The sequence below is a fragment of the Urocampus carinirostris genome, chromosome 12 (genome assembly GCF_059441175.1).
Source record: "Urocampus carinirostris isolate Australia breed hairy pipefish chromosome 12, RoL_Ucar_1.0, whole genome shotgun sequence".
Lineage (NCBI taxonomy): Eukaryota > Metazoa > Chordata > Actinopteri > Syngnathiformes > Syngnathidae > Urocampus > Urocampus carinirostris.
In genome coordinates, this window is record NC_142360.1 from 17,484,528 (window position 1) to 17,508,536 (window position 24,009).

At 39.7% G+C, this 24,009-nt stretch overlaps 1 protein-coding gene and 1 pseudogene across 2 annotated transcripts in view; one reads left to right on the forward strand and one right to left on the reverse strand.

Annotated features, from left to right (window-relative positions):
* The window catches only part of pde4ba (phosphodiesterase 4B, cAMP-specific a), a 201,962-nt gene that overhangs the window by 26,459 nt on the left and 151,494 nt on the right, over positions 1-24,009 (forward strand). Inside the window, exon 3 of one of the 2 annotated variants that reach the window (XM_088350230.1) lies at positions 9,862-10,100. In XM_088350230.1, coding sequence (XP_088206356.1) covers positions 9,862-10,100 — 239 coding nt within the window. Of the gene's footprint in view, positions 1-9,861; positions 10,101-21,022; positions 21,787-24,009 lie in introns of those variants that run through there. The other variant, XM_088350231.1, reaches the window with a different exon arrangement.
* Positions 7,904-8,055, reverse strand: LOC148355128 (U2 spliceosomal RNA; annotated as a pseudogene).

The window sequence follows — 24,009 nt, forward strand, 5'->3', positions numbered from 1 at the left end:
ATATAATATAATATGCTGGGCAGCACGGCGGCGCAGTGGTTAGCGCTTGTGCAGCACAGTTCATGTCATGGGAACCTGTCGTGGGTTCAAATCCAGCTCCAGACTTTCTGTGCGGAGTTTGTATGTTCTCCCCGTGCTTGCGTGGGTTTCCTCCGGGCACTCCGGTTTCCTCCCACTTTCCAAAAACATGCATTTCAGGTGAATTGGCCGGTCCAAATTGTCCCTAGGTGTGAATGAGCGAATTAGTTGTCTGTCCCCGTGTGCCCTGCGACTGGCTGGCAACCAGTTCAGGGTGTCCCCTGCCCACTGCCCGAAGATGGCTGGGATGGGCTCCAGCCCCCCCGCGACCCTAATGAGGATAAGCGGTACGGCTAATGAGATGAGATGAGATAATATAATATAATATAATATAATATAATATAATATAATATAATATAATATAATATAATATAATATAATATAATATAATATAATATGGGCAGCACGGCGGCACAGTAGTTAGCGCGTGTGCGGTCATGAGATCAAGCCCCCAGTGTGGAGTTTGGATGTTCTCCCCGTGCTTGCGTGGGTTTCCTCTGGACACTCCGGTTTCCTCCCACATTCCAAAAAAACATGTATTTCAGGTTAATTGGCCGGTCCAAATTATCCCCAGTGCGCCGCTGTTCCGCCCATATAACATAATATAATATAATATGATATAATGTAATATAATATAAGGCAGCACAGCGGCGCAGAGGTTAGCGCGTGTGCGGCACAGGTCTGAGGTCATGAGATCGAACCTCATGTGTGGAGTTTGCATATTCTCCCCGTGCTAGGTTAATTGGCTGGTTCAAATTGTCCCTAGGTGTGAATGAGCGAGTGAGTTATCTGTCTCTATGTGCCCTAAGATTGGCTGGCAACCAGTTCAGGGTGTCCCCTGCCCACTGCCCGAAGATAGCTGGGATGGGCTCCAGCACCCCCATGACCCTACTGAGGATAAGCAGTGCAGATAATGGATGGATGGATAATATAATATAATATAATATAATATAATTTAATATAATATAATATATAATATAATATAATATAATATAATATAATATAATATAATATAATATAATATAATATAATATAATATAATATAATATGATATGATATGATATGATATGATATGATATGATATAATATACTGTCCAACCATTTGTAATTACATTCCTGCCCACAAAAAAATAAAATAAAAAATAATCACCACGTTTCAAGGTAAGCATAATGCCTCTCTCTGTTTTACTGTAGGTTTTTTTTTCCTAATAGAGAACTCATCATTTTAGGACGCATGAGTAGCTTTGCGGCTTCATGTAAGTTTTACCTGTACACATTGTGCTCCACTCTGCTGCGGATGTGGGTGTCTAATAATGTTGCTCAAATAGTTTTGAGCAGAGGGTGTGGGTGTGCATTACTCAGTCACTCACTTTAACTCCTGATGCAAGTTTGAACATGATGTGCTTTTTAACCCGTGTGTGAAGCACTTCTCTGACTTTGTTCTGTGTCAGGTTTCCCCGTTGTTGAATGATGCTTTTTGCAAAAGAATGCATGTTTGTGTCAACATTTTTGATCTGCTCTGGACTAACTACTTTGCGTACAGTTCTGTGTGAAGGAATGTTCAGTGATGTCTGCTTTAAAAAGACGAGTGTAACCAGCAAGTGGACCATAGTTCAAAATACTGATGGGCAAATGGTTACGGAGTTGACCAGTGGGTGGTGCTCAGGATTCCCCACCAGAGTCCCCAAAACGCAGTCTCATTTAATTCGAAACAAGGCAATTCTCAAATCATATTGTATTTTAGTTGTTCATTGATAATGATTGATCAATCTGATTGATTAATGCAATGTAGTTTGAGTCTACAAACTACGATTTATTTACAAGACAAAAAAAAAATGACATTGTTGTCAAGAGAACTCGTGGTGTTAAAGAGGGGGAAAGGGGGGGGGGGAATTCCATTGCTGTTGAAAGTTGAGTTTTTGGATACCTTAACCACTAGGGTCATAGGGGCACCACCTACTGTGGTGTGTCTTGAGCAAGCATAGCCTGGTGGCACCCATCGTTATTCAGGCCAATATATGTTTACACCCCTTCACGTGTTAAGCGAATTTGCTAACCACTCCACTACAGAAACAGCCGTTTTATGTACTGATGAATGAGCCAATTTTAGGTTAATCAACTCATTTCAGTGAATTACTTAAAAACGTGACAGAATTGTATTATTTATGCCTAGCACCAAACGGTTTGTTGCAGAATATTTTTCTTGGGTTACCTCTGTTCAGACAAAGCATCACGCGGGGGCAGGGTCCCACATGGACCCCTTGAAGAAAACAAAATCTCTTCCATGTGAGCTTTCAGCTGGTACAAAATGCTTCAGCGAGGCTTTTAACTAAGACAAGAAAGTTTGATCACATTACCCTGATTTTAGCTTAAGATGTGATTTTAAGGTTCTGTTGGTATTAAGCTAATTATGCAAGGACTTGCTCCCTCATATCTTTCAGATTTAATTTCCACCTATTTTCCGGTCCGGAGCCTTCGCTCTGAAAACGCTGGTCTACTAGTGATCCCAAGAGGCAAGAAGAGATCCGCTGTTTCGAGAGCGTTCTCCATCTGCTGTGGAATGCTCTTCCCCCTGAGATCCGATCTGTAACCTCAGTGGAAATGTTTAAATATAAGCTTAAAACACACTTCTACTCTATAGCATATAAATGAGCTATATTTTAGGTTGATAATATGTGTATTATTTGCCCTCATGTAGGTTTTAGATGAGGGGATGGTGTCATAATAGTCTGTAGTTTGCAATAGTCTTTGATCTGTGCAGCCCTTTGAGACTCTGTGATTAAGGACTATACAAATAAACAATACTTGACTTGACTTGACTCCCATGCAGACTCCATTGGGTGCTGCTTTGAGCCGAGGTAGAGTTAGAGAAAGATCCACGGGCAATCGGAACCCTTTGGTTGGAGTGCTCCAGGCTTTCTCGCCAAGGAAGTAAAGGCCCTAGACTTTGACCCCATGGGCCAAGGGGGCAATAAAATTCAAAAGGAAATTCAAAAGTCATCTTCGCTCAGTAGTTGATCATCCAACCTTCAGGATGGTCTAATGGCCTCGACTTGTTGAAGTTTCAACTCCAAAAAAGTAATCACACAATATTGGTGGTTACAAAATTTTGATTTCTATATATTGGTGAAAAATTGACTTCTTTCGGCACATTTTTGCTGAAAAGACACTTAGCGTCTTATCAGCGCGATTGGGTCGGAATGTCTTGAAGTGACAGCTTAATTTATTTGGCTTCATGCGGTTTGCTGCCAACATTTTTAACAAAGCAAGTACAGCCATCTCCCTCAAGTGTCGCTGGAAGTGCTACGTATGCTTTGTCAATTTATATAGCTTTTGGTAGGAAACTTTTGTTTGTCTCTCTACTCTGTCTCTCTTCGCCTGTCTGCATCTGTGTTTCATATTTTTTTCATTGGGTCACTTGAAAGTCTGCTCTGGTTTGTGTCTACACTTCATACTCAATGCATATACACTATATGAACAGCGCGGAAGCTCAATGTTAACAAAACACTCTACCAATGAGAACGCTACCGCGCCCTAGCGTATCGGAAGTGTAATTGCACTTTATTCTGAAAGAGTTAAAAAATGAGGGTTATAGGAACAATTTCTAATAGTGTGAATGAGCTTGTCTTCTGTCAAAAAATCTGTAAGTGTATATGTGTGATGAAGAGAGGAAAAAAAATAATTCTTTACCTGATGGATCAGGAGCCCTCAAAGAGTCAAATATAGATAATGAATTTATTTGAGGACCTTTCTAATACACGGTCAAGCCAACAGTTAGAATCCCCCAACAATCAGAAAATGTGATGCTACATCTGGGCAATAAGGAAAAAACAGACCAGAGTAAATATCCATTCTCTGGGGCGGGGGCATAAGTGTTGAGAACCAGCACCTTCATATTAAAAAACCCTCCATTGACCATTACATATTCTCGCATTGGCAATCACATTGTGACACACAAAGCTATCGGATTAGTGGATCAAATTAGCTACTCCTCTCAATCTACATGTAAAAATGGAGTGAAAAACCTGATATACCCCCCCCCCGGTTTAGTGCATGTTGAGATTCCTTAAGATGGGTTTCTTCCAAAAAGACAATGAGCTTTCAACTAGTGAAGATGATGAAGCACTTTCCTATTCTGATCCGGGTTACTCATGTCTCTGCAGTTCCAGGTGAGGAAGTTAAGGCCTTTAACCAAACACAACATTTAGGGGGAGTAAAAAGATGCAAGTGTTTAAAGACGCTTCATTCAATACTCAGAAGTGTCTTTCTTTGGGAGCATAAGGATGTTCTTGCCTACTTTGGTGTAGAAAATCATCTCTCCTGGCCTTCGCTAGTCTATTCTTGGACACACCTACACTCACTTACTTACTTCGACACTTTCACACTCTGAGTCTCTCAAACAAATCTTTACATCCAACAGAATTTCCCTTCAACATTTTTAAATCCAATACTGAATTATACTGTAATTATTTTGCTTTTAGTATTCAATCCTAATTTTTTCCAGGATACACTAAAACTTATTTATTTAATTGCATTGCCTTGTAAGCTCAGAACAAGGGCTGCAACACCAAATCAATAAAATTGATTAAAATGAATTTTTGAAAGCATTGGCAACCAATTTTCATTGTACCGCGCATTTTAGTAGCCACCTAGCACTTTTGATTAATGCAAATAAGAGTGCGTTGAATTTTCTTGTAACATTGAGGGTTGTAGTACCCCTTTGGTACGACAGAAGGCGCCATGAGACTAACATTAAAAGGAGACCAGCAGAAAAAAGTATAAATTAAGGGAACAGAGAGTGCTACTGAAATACAGAGAAAAAAGAAACAGAAAATAAATAAAACAAAAGGAAATATGATAAAAATAATGTTTGACTTAACACAAGACCCCGCCCCAACGTTGAATTAGTTGTTTGCCTTTTTTCTTCATTTGCTACTTTTTTCATGTATTTATTTTAGTTATTAATATGTATATGACACTGACAACCACAAGCCAATGTCATGATCACAACTAAACCTTATTTGTCCGTGACATAGCTTTGTTGTTTTTTGCATCAACAAAGAGCACACAATCTCCATATTGGTTTTTCGCAGCTGCAGATGTACATTTATTGAATTAGTCATCATAATCCACTGCTTTTCATCCTTTTCCCAGCATACTCTGTCTTCCGTCACTGAAAGTTGTTCCCTGAGCAGTTCCTCCTGCTGTTCAATCTGCTTCCCTCTTCATCCCTCCTACCAAGAGCCTACTCTTGATCTTTTTCTCCTGCCGCCCTCCCGATCACTCGATATAGAAAGCAGGTGCCGTTTTCTCAGCTCATCTTGTCATTTCCTTCCCGTAGCTGTGTTGCCTCGCTATCGAAGTGGGAGTGTTTCCTGTGATTAGGGCTTTGGTGAGGGTCGGGAAGTTAACACACATTCCGACATGTGAAGATGGCACATTTGACAAAGAATCAAGTCGGAAATACATAGGATTTGACAGCATTAGATTCTTCTCTTTGTCATTCAAAATCCACGAGTGATATACTCATGCGGCACTCAATTTCCTCATTTTTGAAAAAAAAAAAAAAAAATTGCCCTGGAAGAAATCAAATCAAATGTAAATCTTCCTCTGGGCCATCACAACCCTAAACAAGCATGCAAAAGTATATATCTTACTAGTTGCGTTATGTGTTTATCCTGGAGTGAAATGTCTAATTGTGTTGCAAACAATGCTTACTGTTGTGACAATTCCATTGAAATTGTCAGAACCAAAACAAGAGGAGGACCCAGATGCGTAACGTTACTCACACAAGCTTTATTTTACGGGAATGGGGCAGTCATGCATGTTAACACAAAGTGATTCGGTGACCGCTGGGCGAAAGAAGTAAGGCAAAAGTCCTGCGCGGAACAAAAGGAAGCCAGAGGCCGTCGAGATTGATACCAGATCCCGGACAGACAGGGTCGATGCTGGACAAGACGGGACAGACAGGATCGATACCAAATACAGGAGGCTGGAGACAGATATCAGACAGGACGAGATAGACGGGATCAATACCGGACAGGATACACAAGCAAGGAACCGGACAGAGCCAAAACACATGTCTTCCGGGTGCAGAGGTTCGTTGATGGACTGACAAAGGGTGAGTGAGAGCACTGAGCTTAAATAAGAGGGAAGCCAATCAGTCAACGAGCCGCAGCTGGCGCCAAAAGGGCAGGGCCAATTAGGGCAATGGGCAACCGTGACAGAAATACCTTATAATAATAATAAAATGTTCAAGAATATAAGAAAATTCAAGAGGGACCAAATGTTTCTGTATTGTGTAGTGCAACTCTAAACGAATGCTCAGAAGTACATGTAAGAATACAAACTCTGGAGACTCAAAGTGACCATAAGCACCATTTTTCTACTAAATTTTTGCTCACAAGGATTTTGTTTTTATGGGATTTCATTAGCAGCAAGATGGTGAACAATCATGCCAGCTCTTTCTAGGTGAGGCTCATAATGTAAAACAAATGCTAATTTCTTGACTTACGAGCAATCAGACAAATGCAGATATATAGGATGGATTTTGTATTATCTCTTATTGTTTAAATCATACTGTTGATTTATTTTGAGTGAAGTTACTTTACCACTAGCAGGCGCTAAAAAATACACATTGTCCCTAAATGCAGGCCAAGCAGATTATGGATTCATTTATAAATGTTTGATTGAGTGATTGATTGATTTAGTATTCATTTTTAAGGTTTTCTATTTTTAAATCTTGTTTTATGTATGAAGTTTAAAAAACACAATATCTGAGAATGATGGAATGTTTTTATCTGCACTTTTTTTGTGAAAAACTCGATTTGGCCCAACCTTGCCTCTAGCTCTTGTGGCCCCCAGTAAATTGAGTTTGAAACCCCTGCTGCACATTCCCCAGACTGATCATTTCAGACAATATTTTTTAATTATGGCTCATCGAAGGACAACTTTGAATAGTCTATTGTTTTGTCTTGGTTTTGCATTAGGGTCTTTTTTTTCTTTTCATTCCTGTGTTGAAAGTTGAGGCCAAGATTGGCAGCATCTGTCTCATTATATTGAACGCCCCTCTCTGAAGGGCTCATTTGGAGACTGTGGAAAAGTCAGTGTATGATATGAGAGGCTGTTTTAGAGGTAAATCATTCTGGACTGGCTGATACAGAACACATACACTCTCACACATGCACAACTATACTGCACTTCGCTATAAGCTGTTTTTGCCCACATTGAAGAATTTACCAATGAAGACGGTACACAGAAAGAGTTTTAGTAATATACGGTACCTTAACCCATTAATGCTCTGATGGCCCACCGGTGGGCTGCTGGACTTTTAATAAACAAATAGGTGTGTGTACGATGTCAACAGTCACGGAAATACATCATGCTGCACATCATTGGCAAGCTTAAACTCATTTTAAAGCTTTATATTATACTTTGAGTATTTTAAATTTTATTTTCTATTTTATTGTTCATTTTTTTGTCATCCGGTTCATCCTGAAGGGGGAGAACCTCATGTGTGGTCCCTTCTTAAGGTTTCTTCATTTTTCTCATGGTAAGTTTTACATTTTTCCTTGCCCTCACGAAGGTTTGAGATCAAGGGATGGGCAAATAATAGTCTGTAACCCGTTATAGTCTGTGGTCTGTGCAGCCCTTTGAGACTGGGGTTTTGGGGTTTTTAAGGGTTATTGATCTATCTTCGTTATTCATTATCCATTATCCGTTATCGGTCACTTCATAATACGCTACAAAGCCTATGAGCCGGGACACTTACTCTCAGCCAAAAGGCCAAGCTAAGGTCCTAGCCCTAAAGCCTTGCTGCGATCATTGCGAATGCACCATTCCCGGAGGTACTGCAATACCGGGCCGTTGCGTGGAGTGGACAGAGCAAGCTCATATTCCATCTCCGAAATGCAAAAATCAAAGATAGTGACTTCATAGAAAGTACACTTGATCTTAGCCAAAAGGCCGAGAAGTCAAAAACTATAGAAATGATCCCTAAGTCTTGTGATTAAGAGCGTCACAAATAAACATGACTTGACACGGTGATGCACACTGATCTGTGTGTATATGTTGTACAGTTCAACGTCAAACTGGAGTTGCTCCCATTATAGTAGTATGCGTGAGGGAGTATAGTAGCAAACGTACGATAATATGGTGTGTGTCATAGTAGTGTGTGTATGAAAGAATACTAACACAATTATGAGAGAGTATATTGGTAAGTGTAAGAGCAAAGCAGTGTGGGTTTGACTGTGTATGTATGAGCGTATAGTTGTGCATGTGTGAGATTATGAGGTTATATATGACGGGAAGTATGACTTAATTCTCAAACTGCCTCTCATATAATGTTCCTGATCATTGATTTGCAGTGTTGAACGAGAGAAACCTCTTAAACTGCAAAGAGCAAAAATTTATGAGGTCAAACAATCTTCATGGAAAGAACAAAGAGGGCTTTTGGGGTAGAGAAATCACTTTCAGTTCAATTCGAACCCTGAACAAAAATAAGAAAACAAAAAACATGTTATCAGACAAATATTTTAATAGGCCCGCAGTGCCCCTTAGTGGAAAGACTTATGATGCACATCGGAAGCACCGCCGAAATGTTCGAGGTGGGCAGATGCAGATGTTTCCTAAAGGAAATCATTCCATTAAATAAGGATAGGAGATCTCGCTTTATAAATTATATACATAGAAAAATCTAGTTTTCAGAGATATGAAAGACTAGCTACCATTTTTATTACTTTTACTGTACTATATTTTTCTCATTTTACTATAACATTTTTAATTGAACTTATTTGCACCGTGGAGCTTCAAGTACTGAAATCCTTGCCTTTAACACGGTTAAGCTTTCACAATCTGAATAAGGCTTTACATAGTGAACTGTGTTTGGTATTGGCTGTACTTTCTCCAAATTACAGTATTTGAGAAAATAATACTAATGAAATAGTTAGAAATAAACGTTTACAGGTACTTTTGTTGTTCAAAACATGTTTGGACCCATAAAATTGTATTGTTTTTTGGTTTAAATGGATTGTTTTTAGTGGTATAATAAATGTACAATAAGATAAAGGTTGCTACTTACCAGATTCTACCTATCATAGGTTATTTTTTTACCCTCCAAATGTGATACTATCATTGGCTCATAAATGGTGTATTATTTATATTATTCTTTGTAATCCTTCTATTGCTACAAGCACATTTCAATGATTCTGGTTACAAAAAATAAGAAAATAAAAAACGTATAAAAAGAAAAATCTTAAATTCTTTGGTCCCATCAAAAGCTGAAGTTTGAACTTTGACTTGAAACCTGATTTAACACAAAAGTTAAAGCTTTACACTGTCTTATATCAAAAGTTAGTTCAGCAGTTGAAAATGTAAACTGAACTAAAGTTTTAACCCGGGTCTAAGCCACATTAATACTTTAACTTTTACGATAAGAAATTTTTGTCTTATTGTCCACAAGATTTTTTCTTAATTAAGCATTTTTCAAAAGGCCAAGTAAAAATAAAAAACACAAAGAAAAAATAAAGTAACACCTAGAATGGGGGCAAGAATCTACCTGCAGTGCAGAAGTTACTTGAAAATATTATAATTTTCTTATTTTACCTTATTTTGTTTCTCAATTTAATAACTGATTCTGAATTATAGTCGTAACGCTGATGTCACCCTTATAAAACAAAATGAAATTTGTTATTTGAATAAGTCTGTAAAATCCCACGTTTCTACTTTTACTTAACTCATGAACCTGTCCCCAAATGTTCTAATTTCTTCTTGTGTCCTTTTCAGGATGGCAAAGAGGGGTCCGATTGTTGCCTCAGTGAGTCATTTACGTCCCCGACATGTACGCTGGGGGTCGACCTACGAAGAGGCCGGCGGCGTTTATCCGGCAACCTGCAGCTGCCGCCATTGTCGTGGCGTCAGTGGGAAAGAGCTCGGACGCCGGACCGTGAAACTGTTTCCCGACCTACATCTTTGCCTTTTGGAGCCCCTCCCCGGATCGACATCACACCGGTTGACCCCGACTGGTATGTTTTTGAAAACTGAAATGAGCAATGATGTTGTGATTTTGCAGTGGACACAAACGCAGGAAGCAGGAAACTTGGCAAGGTCCTCCAAAATGATGGCTGTTAATCGCGCTCATCCACAAAGTAGGGAAACAAACGGTCAAAAGCAACAATAAAACCATCAGAACCAGAAACAAAAACCAAACCTTAGTAATCAGGATGACACTGGGAAAAAGGTGATGGAGAGCTTGACGGTGGAAAATGAATGTGGAAAATTAAAATCATCCGACACTGATTGCTCTCTAGAATGTCCTTATGAAGGGTCAGGCAAATTAGGGACAGGTGTGGGTTTATAAGACACACCTATCCTTTTTAAAAAACGTTTGGGCGCCCTCTGGTGGAAGGAGGTGCACCAGACCCTAACAAATATTCTCTGACTGTCACGGTTGCCATGGTTCCCAATTGGTACCAGTTGCGGCTCGTTAACAGATTGGCTTCCCTTCTATTTAAGCTCAGTACTCTCACTCACCCTTTGTCAGTCTGTCAACGAACCTCTGCCCCGCAAGACGTGGGTTTTGACTCTGTCCTGCCTGCAATTCCGCTCAGGTATCGTTCCCGTCTATTTTGGTCCTGTTCATTATTCTCTACAGTTTTCGTTCCCATCTAGTTCTTCCTGTTTAATTTCGATATCCTGTTTCTATATCAATCCTGTCAGTCCTGTCCGGTATCGACCCCATCGGTCCGATATCTGCTCGGGCTATTGGTATCGATCTCGTCGGTCTCTGGCTTCCTGTCATTCCCTGCCAGACTGCTGCCTAACATGCATGACTCCCCATTTCTCGTAAAATAAAAGGCTTGTGTGAGAAAACGTCACGCATTTGGGTTCTCCTCCTGTTGCGGTTCATAACACTGACAATGCAAAAATATGCATGTAGTACAAAATCAGTTTGGTGCATAATCCTGCCACACCAAGAAGCCATAACAAAAGGCGACCAAATGGTGAACCACACTATTTGAAATATCAGGAATGTACCAGATGTTATTCAAATTTGGGTGTTTTACAGTGATATGAACAAGTATATGAACTTATTTTGGAATGTCTCACATTTCAGCATGAAATCCCCATACAGTGTGATATAATCTGTATCAAAAGTCACAGATAACAAAACAAAAACAATGTCTGCTTCAACTATAACCATCCAAACATGTACGGTATATATTATATTAAGGATAGCACGCAGACTATTACAGAAGCGGGAGGTAGAAGTGACTGAAGTCAAATTTAATCTTTTGTGTCTTCAACCAAACGCTTTATGTGGTTGCAAATCAGTCTGGCACATCTAATCTTGGCCCTTGTTTCACTAAACTGCTATAGTTTAGTCAGATTCCTGAGATGTCTGGCATGATTGGCAGTGTTGAGGTCAAGCCACAGCATTTTAATGGGGTTCAAGTCTCGGCATAGACTTGACCGCTCCAGAACGTGTATGTTGTTCTTCTGAAACCATTCTGAAGATGATTTACTTCTGTGTTTTAGTTTATTTTCTTTTTACGGACAGACAGACAGCCTTAGGTTTTTCTGCAAAATATCTTCATCAACTTTTGAATTGATTTTTTAATTACTGATTGCAAGCTGTCAAGGCAGTGAGGCAGCAAAACGGCCCGAAATCCATGTGGCACCCTCCACCATACTTCACAATTGGGACGAGGTGTTGATGTATGTGATCTGTTTCATTTTCCCTCCACACACTATTGTGTTTTGAGAGACGGACCCAAGTGCAAATACACAAGCTGAATGACAAGTGATCTTGAGTTTATTGGTGGCAAAGATATTTAACAAAAACGGATCTGCACTTAGGAGTAAAGAAAACAAGGATAAAACAAAAAAAACATGGTCTGGAAAAACTAAGTAAATTACCTGGACATGGAACTTTATTTATGCAGTGTTGGTTAAAGGGAAGCAAGTGCATTATCTTGCATTGATGCAAGTTATAAGATGTATCTAAATATTTAAAGTACCCCTTGGAGTTCTTTTAAGTATTCCCATTCCAGAACTCCTGTCTAGATAGCCCTTCACCAGGGGTGGGCAGTGCCCACAGAAAAGTGGATGTAGGAAGAAGGAAACAAAAGAGGAAAAAAAGAAAAAAGGAGAATGAAAACAAAAACAAGCAAAAAAAGCACAAAAATAAGTAAAAAGACAGAAAGAAAGAAACAAAAGAAAAGAAACAGGGAAAAAAAGAAACAAAAATACACGAATCAAGAAGAAAAAAAGGGAGGTTTTGATTTTGATCAGTATAGTACTAATGATAATGTAACATTATGCACAAAATGAGTTAATGCTTTTTTAAAATTGAAAATGTCATTATACATAATTATACTAAATTGTAATAGCATTTATTTTTCTTTTACCAGTGAGCTTTTAACTCTTTCAAACCTCGAACCTTTTTATACTTACGGTATATACTTCTATGCTTATATATATATATATATATATTTATTTTTATGCTTTTATACTTTTTAAACTTAGAAAAATTAAAGTCAACAACATAGAAAAAAATGCATATTGGCCAATCACAATGGGAAAACGTGTCAAGAAGGGAGCTGGCTGTATATTGTTTTAAACAATGAAACTTGACGTAAGCTGCCGCTGGATGTGCTGTTGGTTAGATTTAACCTGCAATAGTGCTGTGTACAATTTTTTGGGAGGCAATAATGGCTGTGCCCCCTATGAATTTGATATCCCCCTTCCAAACTAATGTCTGGTGACTGTTAAAATTGTCCTCAATGCGTGAGATTCTTGTGGTATTGCAGTGACACTCTAATCCACAAGGGAGCAGTAAAAACATAGGGCACGGTTTTACTTCATCAATTAAAAAAAGACCTCAACCTTTTGACTTTTAAATTTCACCTTAACAGTAAAAGGAAATTTCATACGTTATTATATTTGGTTAAAAATGGAATAAGCAAAGAAGCACTTTAAAAGGCTATTTCCCCCTTTTCTCTTTTCTCAGTCTCCAGAGACATCCATTGTATTTTATGTCCCGAAGCAGTGATATTATCATATTGTTAGTTATTCATTTTGTTGAATGCAACTTATTCCCTTTTGCATTGCTCAAGGCAGGGGAAGTGCATGTCATTCTCTGGCAGACAATTTGGGTGTTTATCCCAGCGAGTGTCCTTTATTTTCTTTATTTAAGTCTCCATTCCCCAAAGGTCACTTGTTTGAGTCAGCAGAACCTTCCTCCACACTCCTAAGAAGAACATTGCACACATTTAAATACCTGTATGGAGCAAGCTTATTTCTGACAATAATTTGTGATTTTTAAAGGGTGATAGTGACCACAACCTAGCACGGAGGTCGGCAAACCACGCTTTTTCAAATATGTTTATGTGGGGCAGTTAGTGAAAAGTGTCCCTAGGGGACGCACTTTCGCTGTCTTTTGTTTGAGTGTTAATTTTTAATGTAAACAGGTGCTTTTATTTTGTCCGTTTGGAGACCCCTTATTTTATCTACATCTTCCTGTGGCGCCATTCTCGTGTCAGTGTGATTGATAAGGTGAGGACGTCTTCATTTGTTGTCTATGTAAAATATTATTTCACCATGCTGTGTATAAGATGTATGTTAGTAGTTTAGTGCTGCTTATCCTCAGTAGGGTCGCGGGGGTGCTGGAGCCCATCCCAGCTATCTGAACTGGTTGCCAGCCGGTCACAGGGCACACAGAGACAGACAACTCACTCGCTCATTCACACCTAGGGACGATTTGAACTGGCCTATTAACCTAACATGCATGTTTTTAGAATGTGGGAGGAAACCGGAGTGCCTAGAGGAAACCCACGCAAGCACGGGGAGAATATGCAAACTCCACACAGGAGGTTCGATCTCATGACCTCAGAACTGTGCCGCACACGCGCTAACAACTGTGCCGCCGTGCTGCCCACTATTGTTGATTCATATTTGTGTTATAGTGTACATGGCGCCCAATTAGCCGTGCTCGTGTGTGTCACGGTTGCCGTGGTGCCCATTGGCCCCGCCCGTGTGTGTCATGGTTGCCATGGTGCCCAATTGGCCCCGCCCGTGTGGTGCCAGCTGCGGCTCGTTGAGAGATTGACTTTCTGTTTATATAAAGCTCAGCGCTCTCTTTCTTCGCGGTCAGCCCGTCAAACGAACTTCTGCCCAACAAGACGTGGGTTCTGACTCAGTCCTGTTTTCCTTTGATATCTCCAGTCCGGTATTGTTCCCGTTTATTTTTGTACTGTTTAATTTCGAGTTCAGGTTTTGTTTCCGTCTGTTTTTGTCTCGCTTGTTAGTTACTTCAGTTTTTGTTCCCGGCTAGTTTCTCCTGTTTATTTTCGTTATCCTGATTTGTTATCAATCTCGTCGGTCTCTGGCTTCCCGTCTTTCCACGCCAGACTGGCTGCCTAACATGCATGACTCCCCATTTCCCGTGAAATAATGGCTGGTGTGAGAACGTCACGCGATTAGGTCCTGTATCTGTTCTAGTCTCTGACAATTTGTCAAAGATGGAAGCAGTGTTTTTTACTGTGGCCAAGAGGTGAAAAACACTTATATTTTAGCTAACAATTTTACATTTTAGGAAATTTCTTTGACAAGACAAGACACAAAACACTTATAAAAATCGCAGAACTCTTACATTTCAAATTTCAAGGGAAAGGGAATGTCCCAACTCTAGGGCTCAACCGGAAGTGACGTTGTTAATGATGAAACACAAGCATCGAGGACATGTACAGCGAACGCGTTATGTGTAGCCTGTTTTGTGGGAAACACATGAGCCGCTCAACTGGTTTTGCTTTTCGTGTGGTCGGTCCTTGGACTTTTTAAACTTTGGATTGATAAGAGATTAAAAGTGAACGTCTCAGCCGCATCTCAAGCTTTGCGGTGGTTCCCTCTACGCCAACATCAACCACTAAAAACACATCGCAGACTGTTCCAGTTTGCAGGCTGCCGGTTCAGTCAACATTGTTTACATTTACAGATGAAAAAAGATCGAGAAGGAAACATATATTTCTTTTAACATTGTGTCTGTAGGAGGACAAACATGACAAAAACATTTTCTAATTCTGTAAAATGTTTAGAATCGATGTTAAATTTCAACGCTGTAACATTCCTAATTTCAAAACAGAAGTCACACAAGTAGAACACAATTCTGTTATAAGCATTTTTAAGTAACAAAGTAGCTGTTTTTGTTAAGTGATTTCTGATTTTGGTCAGGATATATTTTGAATGACTCCTAGGGATAGTTTTTGTTGCTCAGGCCCAAGGATGGGTGCGTTGATTTGGTACGAAGAGAGAGAAGAGGATCCTTGTTGCATTTTACCCAGGCACTGACATTTGGACAGAAATCAAACTTAAATTGTATTGATTTTATCAGGCTTATCAAAAAGCTCTTTATTTTATAAATATCTACATTTTATTGCTCTCTTTTGTTACATTTTGTTATTTTTTGAATCCACAAAGTAAAAATGACTTCAAAAATGTTATTTCTTTAATTTTATCAAAGCAATAATACTGTAATTCGCAATAAAGTTAAACTTGAAGCAGTATCCTACAATAGAGTAGTCAAGTGGTGCTCATCGGGATGTAATGCATCCAAATTAGTCATTGATATGGGTAATATAGATGCATACAGCATGTGTTCCATTCATTATAAGGCTTGTATGAGGTTTTTAATTTTTTTGCAGCTACCTACAAATTAGGTTTTTTTGTCCACCTAGCATTTTCACGCTAGAAATTGAGCTGATACTTTTTTCCACATTTTCCCGACAAAGGTTTGCGCGAAATACATTTGTTTTAGCAATATAACTCATGCAAGAAGCGACTCTAATTGGCAGCAATGCTTGCTTTCCTTTAAATACAAATGGACTTCTTTGTATTTTGGGTTTATGTTCTTTGGAATGTTTTTGCTAGTACACTTCTTTCATCCATGCCAATGTTTTCGATTGTAGTTTACAGTTTTGTTTATAGGTGCTGTCCGAAATTTGAAAATATGTTACTCTGAGCCGCCATTTCCTGGCTTAAAGTCATTATCGCAGCATCAGTCATATCATTGAGTACAGTGGGACCTCGCTACTTCGCGGTTCCACGTTCGCGGGTTCAGAGCTTCACAGGTCTAAAAAATAATAAGAATAAAATAAAATAATTTAAAAAGGAAAAGAAAAAAAAAGGTTTTATTTTTTAAAATTTTTTAAGCATTTTTGAAGGGGCGTCGCTACTTCGCAGATTTTCACTTTTTGCGGGTGGTTTTGCTCCCCATTAACCACGATAACCGAGGGATTACTTTACTTGCATATCTTAGACGTTCTTGAACATTCTTGTTTTTCATCATTTTGGGGTCTGGGTTGGCGTTTGGACTGTATTTGAAATAGGCTTTTTCTTTTACATTTCCTTTCTACACTAACAAAAACTGCCATGGCAGGCATAAAGTCACTCTCCAACCTCCCCCCTTTCCTCCTACCTAATGTATTGCGAATCCCGGAACAACTTTTTTAAAAGTAAAATAAAAGCAGATCAGCACAGAAGAATTTTTATAAAGGTTTTTTGAACCCAGTTGGGAATTGTTAACCCACACTTAATAGAGAAAATATTTCCAGCCTTCTTCGGGCAGCGGGCAAGGGGCACCCTGAACTGGTTGCCAGCCAGTCGCAGGGCATACAGAGACAGAGCACTCACTTGCTCATTCACACCTAGGGACAATTTGGATAGGCCACTTAACCTGAAACACATGTTTTTTGAATGTGAGAAACCGGCGTGCCAGGATGAAACCCACGGGGAGAACATGCAAACTCCACACCGGAAGGTTCAATCTCATGACCTTAGAACTGTGCCGCACACGCGCTAACCACTACGCCGCCGTGCTGCCCTGTCTTGTCACCCGTTTTAAATATTTTTATATGTGGTCACTTGAGGGTCTGCTACATTAAAGCTTCCACTCTGCTGTATGCAGTCCACTTTGAGAAGGCAACATTTAAAAAAGAGACTCTGCCAATGAAAGCAGCTCTACTCCTTAGTGTTTTGGAGATGTAATTGCACTTAAAAGATAAAAACAAAATTACCCTGGTCAAATAAGCCCGCGCCCCCCTTGAGAAGGACTCGCACCCAACTATTTGAGAACCACTCTTTTAGGTGGATGTAGTAGCAGGTAGCATGAGTAGGTTAAAGGTTCAAGTGTGGACAGGCGGATTGTATAAACAGTTTTGGTATGCTGTTCCCCCTGAGATTCGATCACAAACCACAGTGGAACTGTTTAAATCTAGGCTTAGACACTTCTATTCTATAGCTTTTGAATGACCCATATTCCATGTTGACAATATCTGTGTATTGTTTGGTGTTGCAACATCCATTGCAGCCTGCTCATCCTGGAAGGTGGATTACTTCATGTGTGGTCCCTTCTCAAGGTTTCTCCATTTTCCTCATGTTGAGGTTTTTGAGTTTTTCATTGCCTTCATATAGGTTTTAGATCAGGGGATGGTGTACAAATAGTATGTGGTTTGCAATAATCTGTGGTCTGTGCAGCTCTTCGAGACTCCTTGTGATTAAGGGGTATACAAATAAACATGATTTGATTTGACTTAAAGCATGCCTCCTATTTTCAGGTGTGCCTTATATGTGTGTTAAATAACAGTCAGAATGTGCCTTTCAGTATGTTGCGCTTTATGGTAATGAAAATACAGTACTCTTTTACTCCACGGACCTTTGTGAATCAATTTGTTTTATAATCTGGGCCACAAAGCATTACTGTTTTGCCCTTGCAGGGGGGAGGCCTGTGGTTTGAAAGATGGAGTTAAGAAGAGAGAAGGTTATATAACTGGAGAGACTACATTAAGGTCTCTCATCTCTGGACATTAGCCAGACACGCAGACATCCCCATAACCACCCCATCCCCTCACCTGCACCAAGGCCTCTGCTAGACATGCAAGATTTCCTTTACTCTGGCAGAACAAAATGCTCTGATGTTGAAGATCCCAACACAGACTGTGCCCCGGATTTTAAGTAATTTGAACGTAGCTTTTATGCGTTTCACTATGTTGTTTCTCTTCTTTCCCTGGCTGGCAATTACAGCATAAGATATAATTGGATTTGTAACAAAAAATAATGCCATATGGGTTTCATTTTCAGATGTGACAGCTATAAATCAAAACGGGAGGTTTGCAGCAAAGAGAAAACATGTGGTATAGCAGCTTGGGAAAAGACCTTCGTTCCCTCAGAGTTCAGTTTCAAGTGGGTTTTTGGGGTCTTGGCACCCCTGCTGACACGCATAGACTTGTTATCTGACTCCAAGAGGGAGTCCCTTAAAATCTAGAACCTATTTTGGGTTAAAGGCCCACAGAGGGGCTGTCGTAATTATGACAATGAATTCCCAGAGAGGCTTTGGACCGGGGCAAGCACCACTTTTCTGAGGGACGATTGCCTGCTGGCTTTGACATCATTTTAACGAGGAATAAAATCGCCTTCCAAACCACTTGAAATGAGTCAACAAAGCATTATTTCTTATCCAACCAGCAGTTCCTTCCTGTAGGCATCCGACCAACCTTTTCCATGCATCACAATACACTACAATACTGACCCAGAATTTTGGATCAGCCTCCGATTCAGTGGATCAAATCTTGACAGTTTTTAGTTGGGACAGATTTCTACACCAACCTTCGAACCACTTCGTAATACAGCAGTAGAATTAGCCCCCTCCCCAAAGCATTTGAGCTTGGGGGACTTAAATGGCTAGCAACAGCCGCTGATATTGGTATAACCACTGTTGATGAAAGTCTCAATGCACTAGGCATCTTAAAGTACTCTTGGACTTGACTAAACCAATAGTTCCATTGCATTTGCTTGATGACTTGCAATCGTTCGCTTATCTGTTATTGGTCGCTACAACAACAAAAAACTGTGTTTCACATCTTTTGCCTGTCATCGTTGCTGGTTTCTGCAATAGTGCTTGTTTGTGCCACTATGGACTTGTTTTTTTCCCTCATAATGTATTTAGTGCAGCTTATAATCAGGTGCACTCCATAGTCGAATTCTACGATGTATATAGATATATTGTGAATGTTTGAAATGACACAAACTATATTTTGAGTATTCAAAGTGCATAATGAGTCCATAGCATGGTAGCATTGACGCAACACTCTTGATGTTTGGAAGATGATCCTGTCATTTATAGGAATAGATTTATGCTGTAAATAAATATATATTTACAAATATAAGCCATAAATAAATGAACATAATACCTAAATATATGACACACATGCAATCTATTTTTTTATTTATGAATTTTGTCATTTATTTTTGTCATTGAATTATTTCTGTATTCATTTATTGTGTTTTGCCATATATTTTTGTGTTTGTCTGGTCATAGTTTTTTTTTTGCCTGATGAGTTGCCTGAGCTTTTCACATATTAGTTGATCAGTGATTTACAGGTTGGCTACACCCAATAGATGAAAAGCTCAGCCAGTTCACCCGCCCCCTTGTCTGAATAACATTTTGTTGTGACAATAAACAAGACAAAATACTTGACAAAATAAATACAGAAATACAAAAAAAAACACAATAAATTTCTGCCATTTCTTCTACTTGCTATTGGTTATTTGTTGTTTGTATTGTGCCTTATCTATGGCAGGTTTGCAGGTTCATTCTTTTCATAAATAGTGTGTATATATAAAATTTATATCTTTTAAAATCACTGTATTGGCTTGCTGTGCATTTCACGGTCATATTTAAGATACTTTTACTTAGTTTTTCAATGTCTTTATGGTATTGAGCACTCCTATTTGTCTGATTTTATTTTTTTTAAATCAGCCCTCGCTGTCCCTGAGGTCCTCTGGCATTAGCTTGTTGACTGTTGCTAGGGTGAGGACCAACACCTATGGTGGAGCAGAATTCAGTCACTTTGGTCCTCACCTGTGCAACAGTCTAGCGGAGGACATCACGTCTGCAGGGACCCCTTTTAAAAGGAGCCTTAGGATCCACTTTTTTTTTAAATATGGCTTTAATTGGTCATTTTTATTCCGTTCTGGTCTGTTTATCTTCTAATCTTTGACTGTACCATAATTTCCTTTTTTTAATTTCACATGTTTATGTTTAGTTATGCAGTTGTTTTTATTTCTGTTTTTATTTATATATATATATATATATATATATATATATATATATATATATATATATATATATATATATATATATATATATATATATATTTCAGTGTTTCCTCAAATGGGGGCACCACACTGGTAGGGAGTGGTTTGCCATAAATCACATTTTATTTCTTTTACTATTTATTTTGTTTTTAATTCTATTTCAACCAATGTGATTGTCTGTATGATGTCTTTGGGTTGTTGAATGGGGAGGGTAGTGGGGGTTTTACTGTCTGGTTGTATGCTGAATGCTTTTTACAGCACTTTGAAAAGTGCTTTACAAATAAATTAGCTTCAAAATTTGATTTGATTAAAAAAAAGAACACAGGAACTGTGTCCTTGCGTTTGTAAAAGTGTGGGATAGAGAATGTGATTCAATATTGCTGATAAATGAAATGTGTCTTATATTACTTTAATGTTCAATTGCACGCAAGAGTTTCTTTGGGGGGGATTCAGCTGACCTTTTGAGTACGGTGTGAGTTTCGGTTCCGGATCCCCATTAAGCTGTTTGCCTTAATCGCTTGCGCAAGCATCCCCCCCGTTTGCCTCCACTTGCTGCTTCCCTGCCTTGCTAAAGGTCACAACATCACCAGAATTACCACAAATCCCCTCTATAGGAAAAAATAATAAATAAGTCAGGCAACCTGTTACCGAGCATGCCAACCAGTCGTCACTCCAGCTGCCGGCCAATTGCATTGCAAGGGAGGCGGGGCTTGCGCCCGCCGCACGCTCACTCTCAGCTCCTCGGCTACGCTTCTATTGAATGAAAGAGCAAATCAAGCATTTCCCTGCCCGTCGCTCTGCGCTCACCAGTCTGCTCTTGACAGTGACGAGCGACTTGACTCGGGGGCTTCGCATAGGCAAAGTCACCCTGCGCCTCACTGGGAGTGCCTTCGGGTGGGGGGTGCATGCTCCTGAGGAGGTCAGTCAAGCAGGAGTTGATGGAGCGTGTGGAACAACACAGGAGGCAATTTTAAGCCCCTCTGAATTTTTCATTAGGGACCTCTCCAACATCAAACTGCGTGGATAAAAGAGTTGGTCTTGGGATGTGCTTGTGAGTGACACTAAAACCCAGCAAGAACTCAGGTGTAATCCCAGCCAAGACTGAGTTCTTGCGTTCTCTAAGGAATTCAGATCTGAGATCTTCAGATGAAAGGACAACCAGCAGAAGAGCAGAGTACAGCAGAGAAAGGGAGTGGGCATGACTGCCGTCTGGCTTTTTCCCCTTGATGAGTGCTTAGAGGCAAAGCAACCCAGACCGCTGCAGAAGGTGTGCTGAGGAAGACTCCACCTGCTTTTTATGAGCTCCTGAGGATTCCGGAGCAGTTTAAAAGGCACCATGTCTTCAAACGAATTGAGCGTGGAGATGGACTCATGCATTCGGACGTTCAAGGAGCACATGCATCTGGAACTGGAGCCACCCAAGGTACCCGGCGTGGTTGGAGGGAAACGGGGCTCCACGTCGCCTAAACTTTCCCCACGGAGCTCGCCCAGGCTTTTCCGTAAGCTGATGGTCAACAAAAGCATTAGGCAGAGACGACGCTTCACCGTGGCTCACACCTGGTAAGGACAATTGACGGATGGTTGGTAAATGACATTGGCAAAAGGAGTTAGGGCGAGGGTCAGCTAAAAGCAGCTCTGTAGCTGCATGCAGCTCTTTGACGCTCTGTAATGGCTCCCTGACACTTTTAAAAATGTTTGATAATGGAAAATGATATGGTTTCTGTAGGACAAACACGACTCAAACATTCCGAACACTTCACACACGATACAGTTTGCCTTGCGTTCCATGTAAGTCCTATGTAAAGCTTTTGCAATTTTGCGGCTCAACGTTTTGGGTTTCCAACCCCTGAGGGGCAAGGGATGGGACATGATTACAACTATGGATTGTGGAAGGAAAGCCAAAATCATAAAGGAAAAAGATCACCTGAAGGGATTGGATGTGAAGAATTTGGTCCAGTAACCACACAGGAGGTGGAATGAATTCTAATTCCAATAAAACGTCATAAAAAGAGCCAATTTAAGAGCCCAAATTAGCCAAGTTCATGATTAACCAGCAATATTTATTTGTTCTTAAGCATTTGCTTCTTCCTATTCCTTTTTGGACATGTTACATTGTTTTTTCTTTTTGAAATCATGCTTTAAAGGGACATTGTGTAATATTTAGTGCCTCCATTTTCTTCGCTTATCGGGGGTCGCAGAGGCAGCATCTTTACCTGACCTCCCTCTACCTAACAACTTCATCTAGCTCCTCTGTCAGGATCTCGAGCCGTTCCCAGGCCAGCCCAGAGATGTAGTCTCTCCTTTCATTCAGTACAAAAAACATTGATTTGAATACCAGGCAAAAATTCATGAACTATAATACCTTTTTTATTTTTTATAAAAATCATAGGTTGATTTTTTTTATTAACCAATGCGATCCCTACTTAGAGCTCGCCCCTATGTTTGTCTGGCATCTTGCTACGTTCATTTGCATTAGACAATACAGTGCCATCTAGTGGTAAAATATTTCACACTGGGGCTTTAAAATAGGGATTGGGTAGGGTGTCGGAGAGTAATTTCACGCGTGTGATTGCAATCTTCTTGTATTCTAGGATGATAATGGTGAATGTAAGAAAAGCTGCGGTAGCCGAAATGGAACCCTGGATCCCCGCACCGTGGGGCTGCACGCTAACCACTATATATATATATATATATATATATATATATATATATATATATATATATATATATATATATATATATATATATATATATATATATATATATATATATATATATATATATATATGTGTGTAGTGGTCATAGTTGCCAGATGCAGTGGAAGCTTCATGAATCACTTGTGCCTTTTTTTTAACTCCTCTTTATAAATTTTTATTTCAATTGCATCTCTAATGCAAGACCACCATTTAGATCAGTCTGCAAATATCACAAGTGTCTCATGAAGCTTCAAATGCTCGCCACTAATAGAGTACATCCTCACATCCCGACTTTAAGAATGAACCTCTTTGCCAGGTTTCTATTTTGGGCATCTTCACCCCACCCCCCTATGCTGCTTCCCCATGTTTTTTTTTTCTTTGCAGATTGCCGTCACTGCTGTGAATGCACTGGGAGTGTAATGTGTTATGCAACGTATGGATTAACCGTATTGAGGGAGGGTGGGGGGTTCCTCTCCTCCGTCGTTTCCGAAGCATCAAGGTGACTATTGTTCTTTCTCAATGTGAACAATAGTGAAATAAATACAACCTCTTAATTTTTAGAATTGTCCTGTTTGAATAGGGTTTCTTCAGGCAAAACTGTTTTCAGCAGATGATGAAGTGACCTTATCTTACAAAGGAAGGGGGGCGAGACTTTGTTTGTGTGTACAACGGAAATGACTCTAGATATAAATCTCTTCCTTCGTGTTTTATCTGTTTGTTTGACGGAAAGGATATTTTGGAAACAGCGTGCCACACTCGAATCATTTTGGTTTAATGCATTTAGCCAGATGCATCCACATGTGCATATCATCCAGTTTTGGAGGCTCTTCTTCTCCTTTACCATCTCCGAGGGACTCGTATCGCTTTATCTCTTCTTGTATAGCCTATTTCTGAGCAAAGCGGGATCTGTGGGGTGTGGGTGGGTACAATAGAAAGGAGGGATATGAGGAAAAACAGGTTTTATTCTTTTAGATATACCTCCAGAGTCCTATTCCTGTTTTATAAGTTGAACTCTGGGATTTAACAAACACCCATTACATTCTAAACTGGTAGTTATTATTATTTTTTATAAAAAATAACTTTAAGC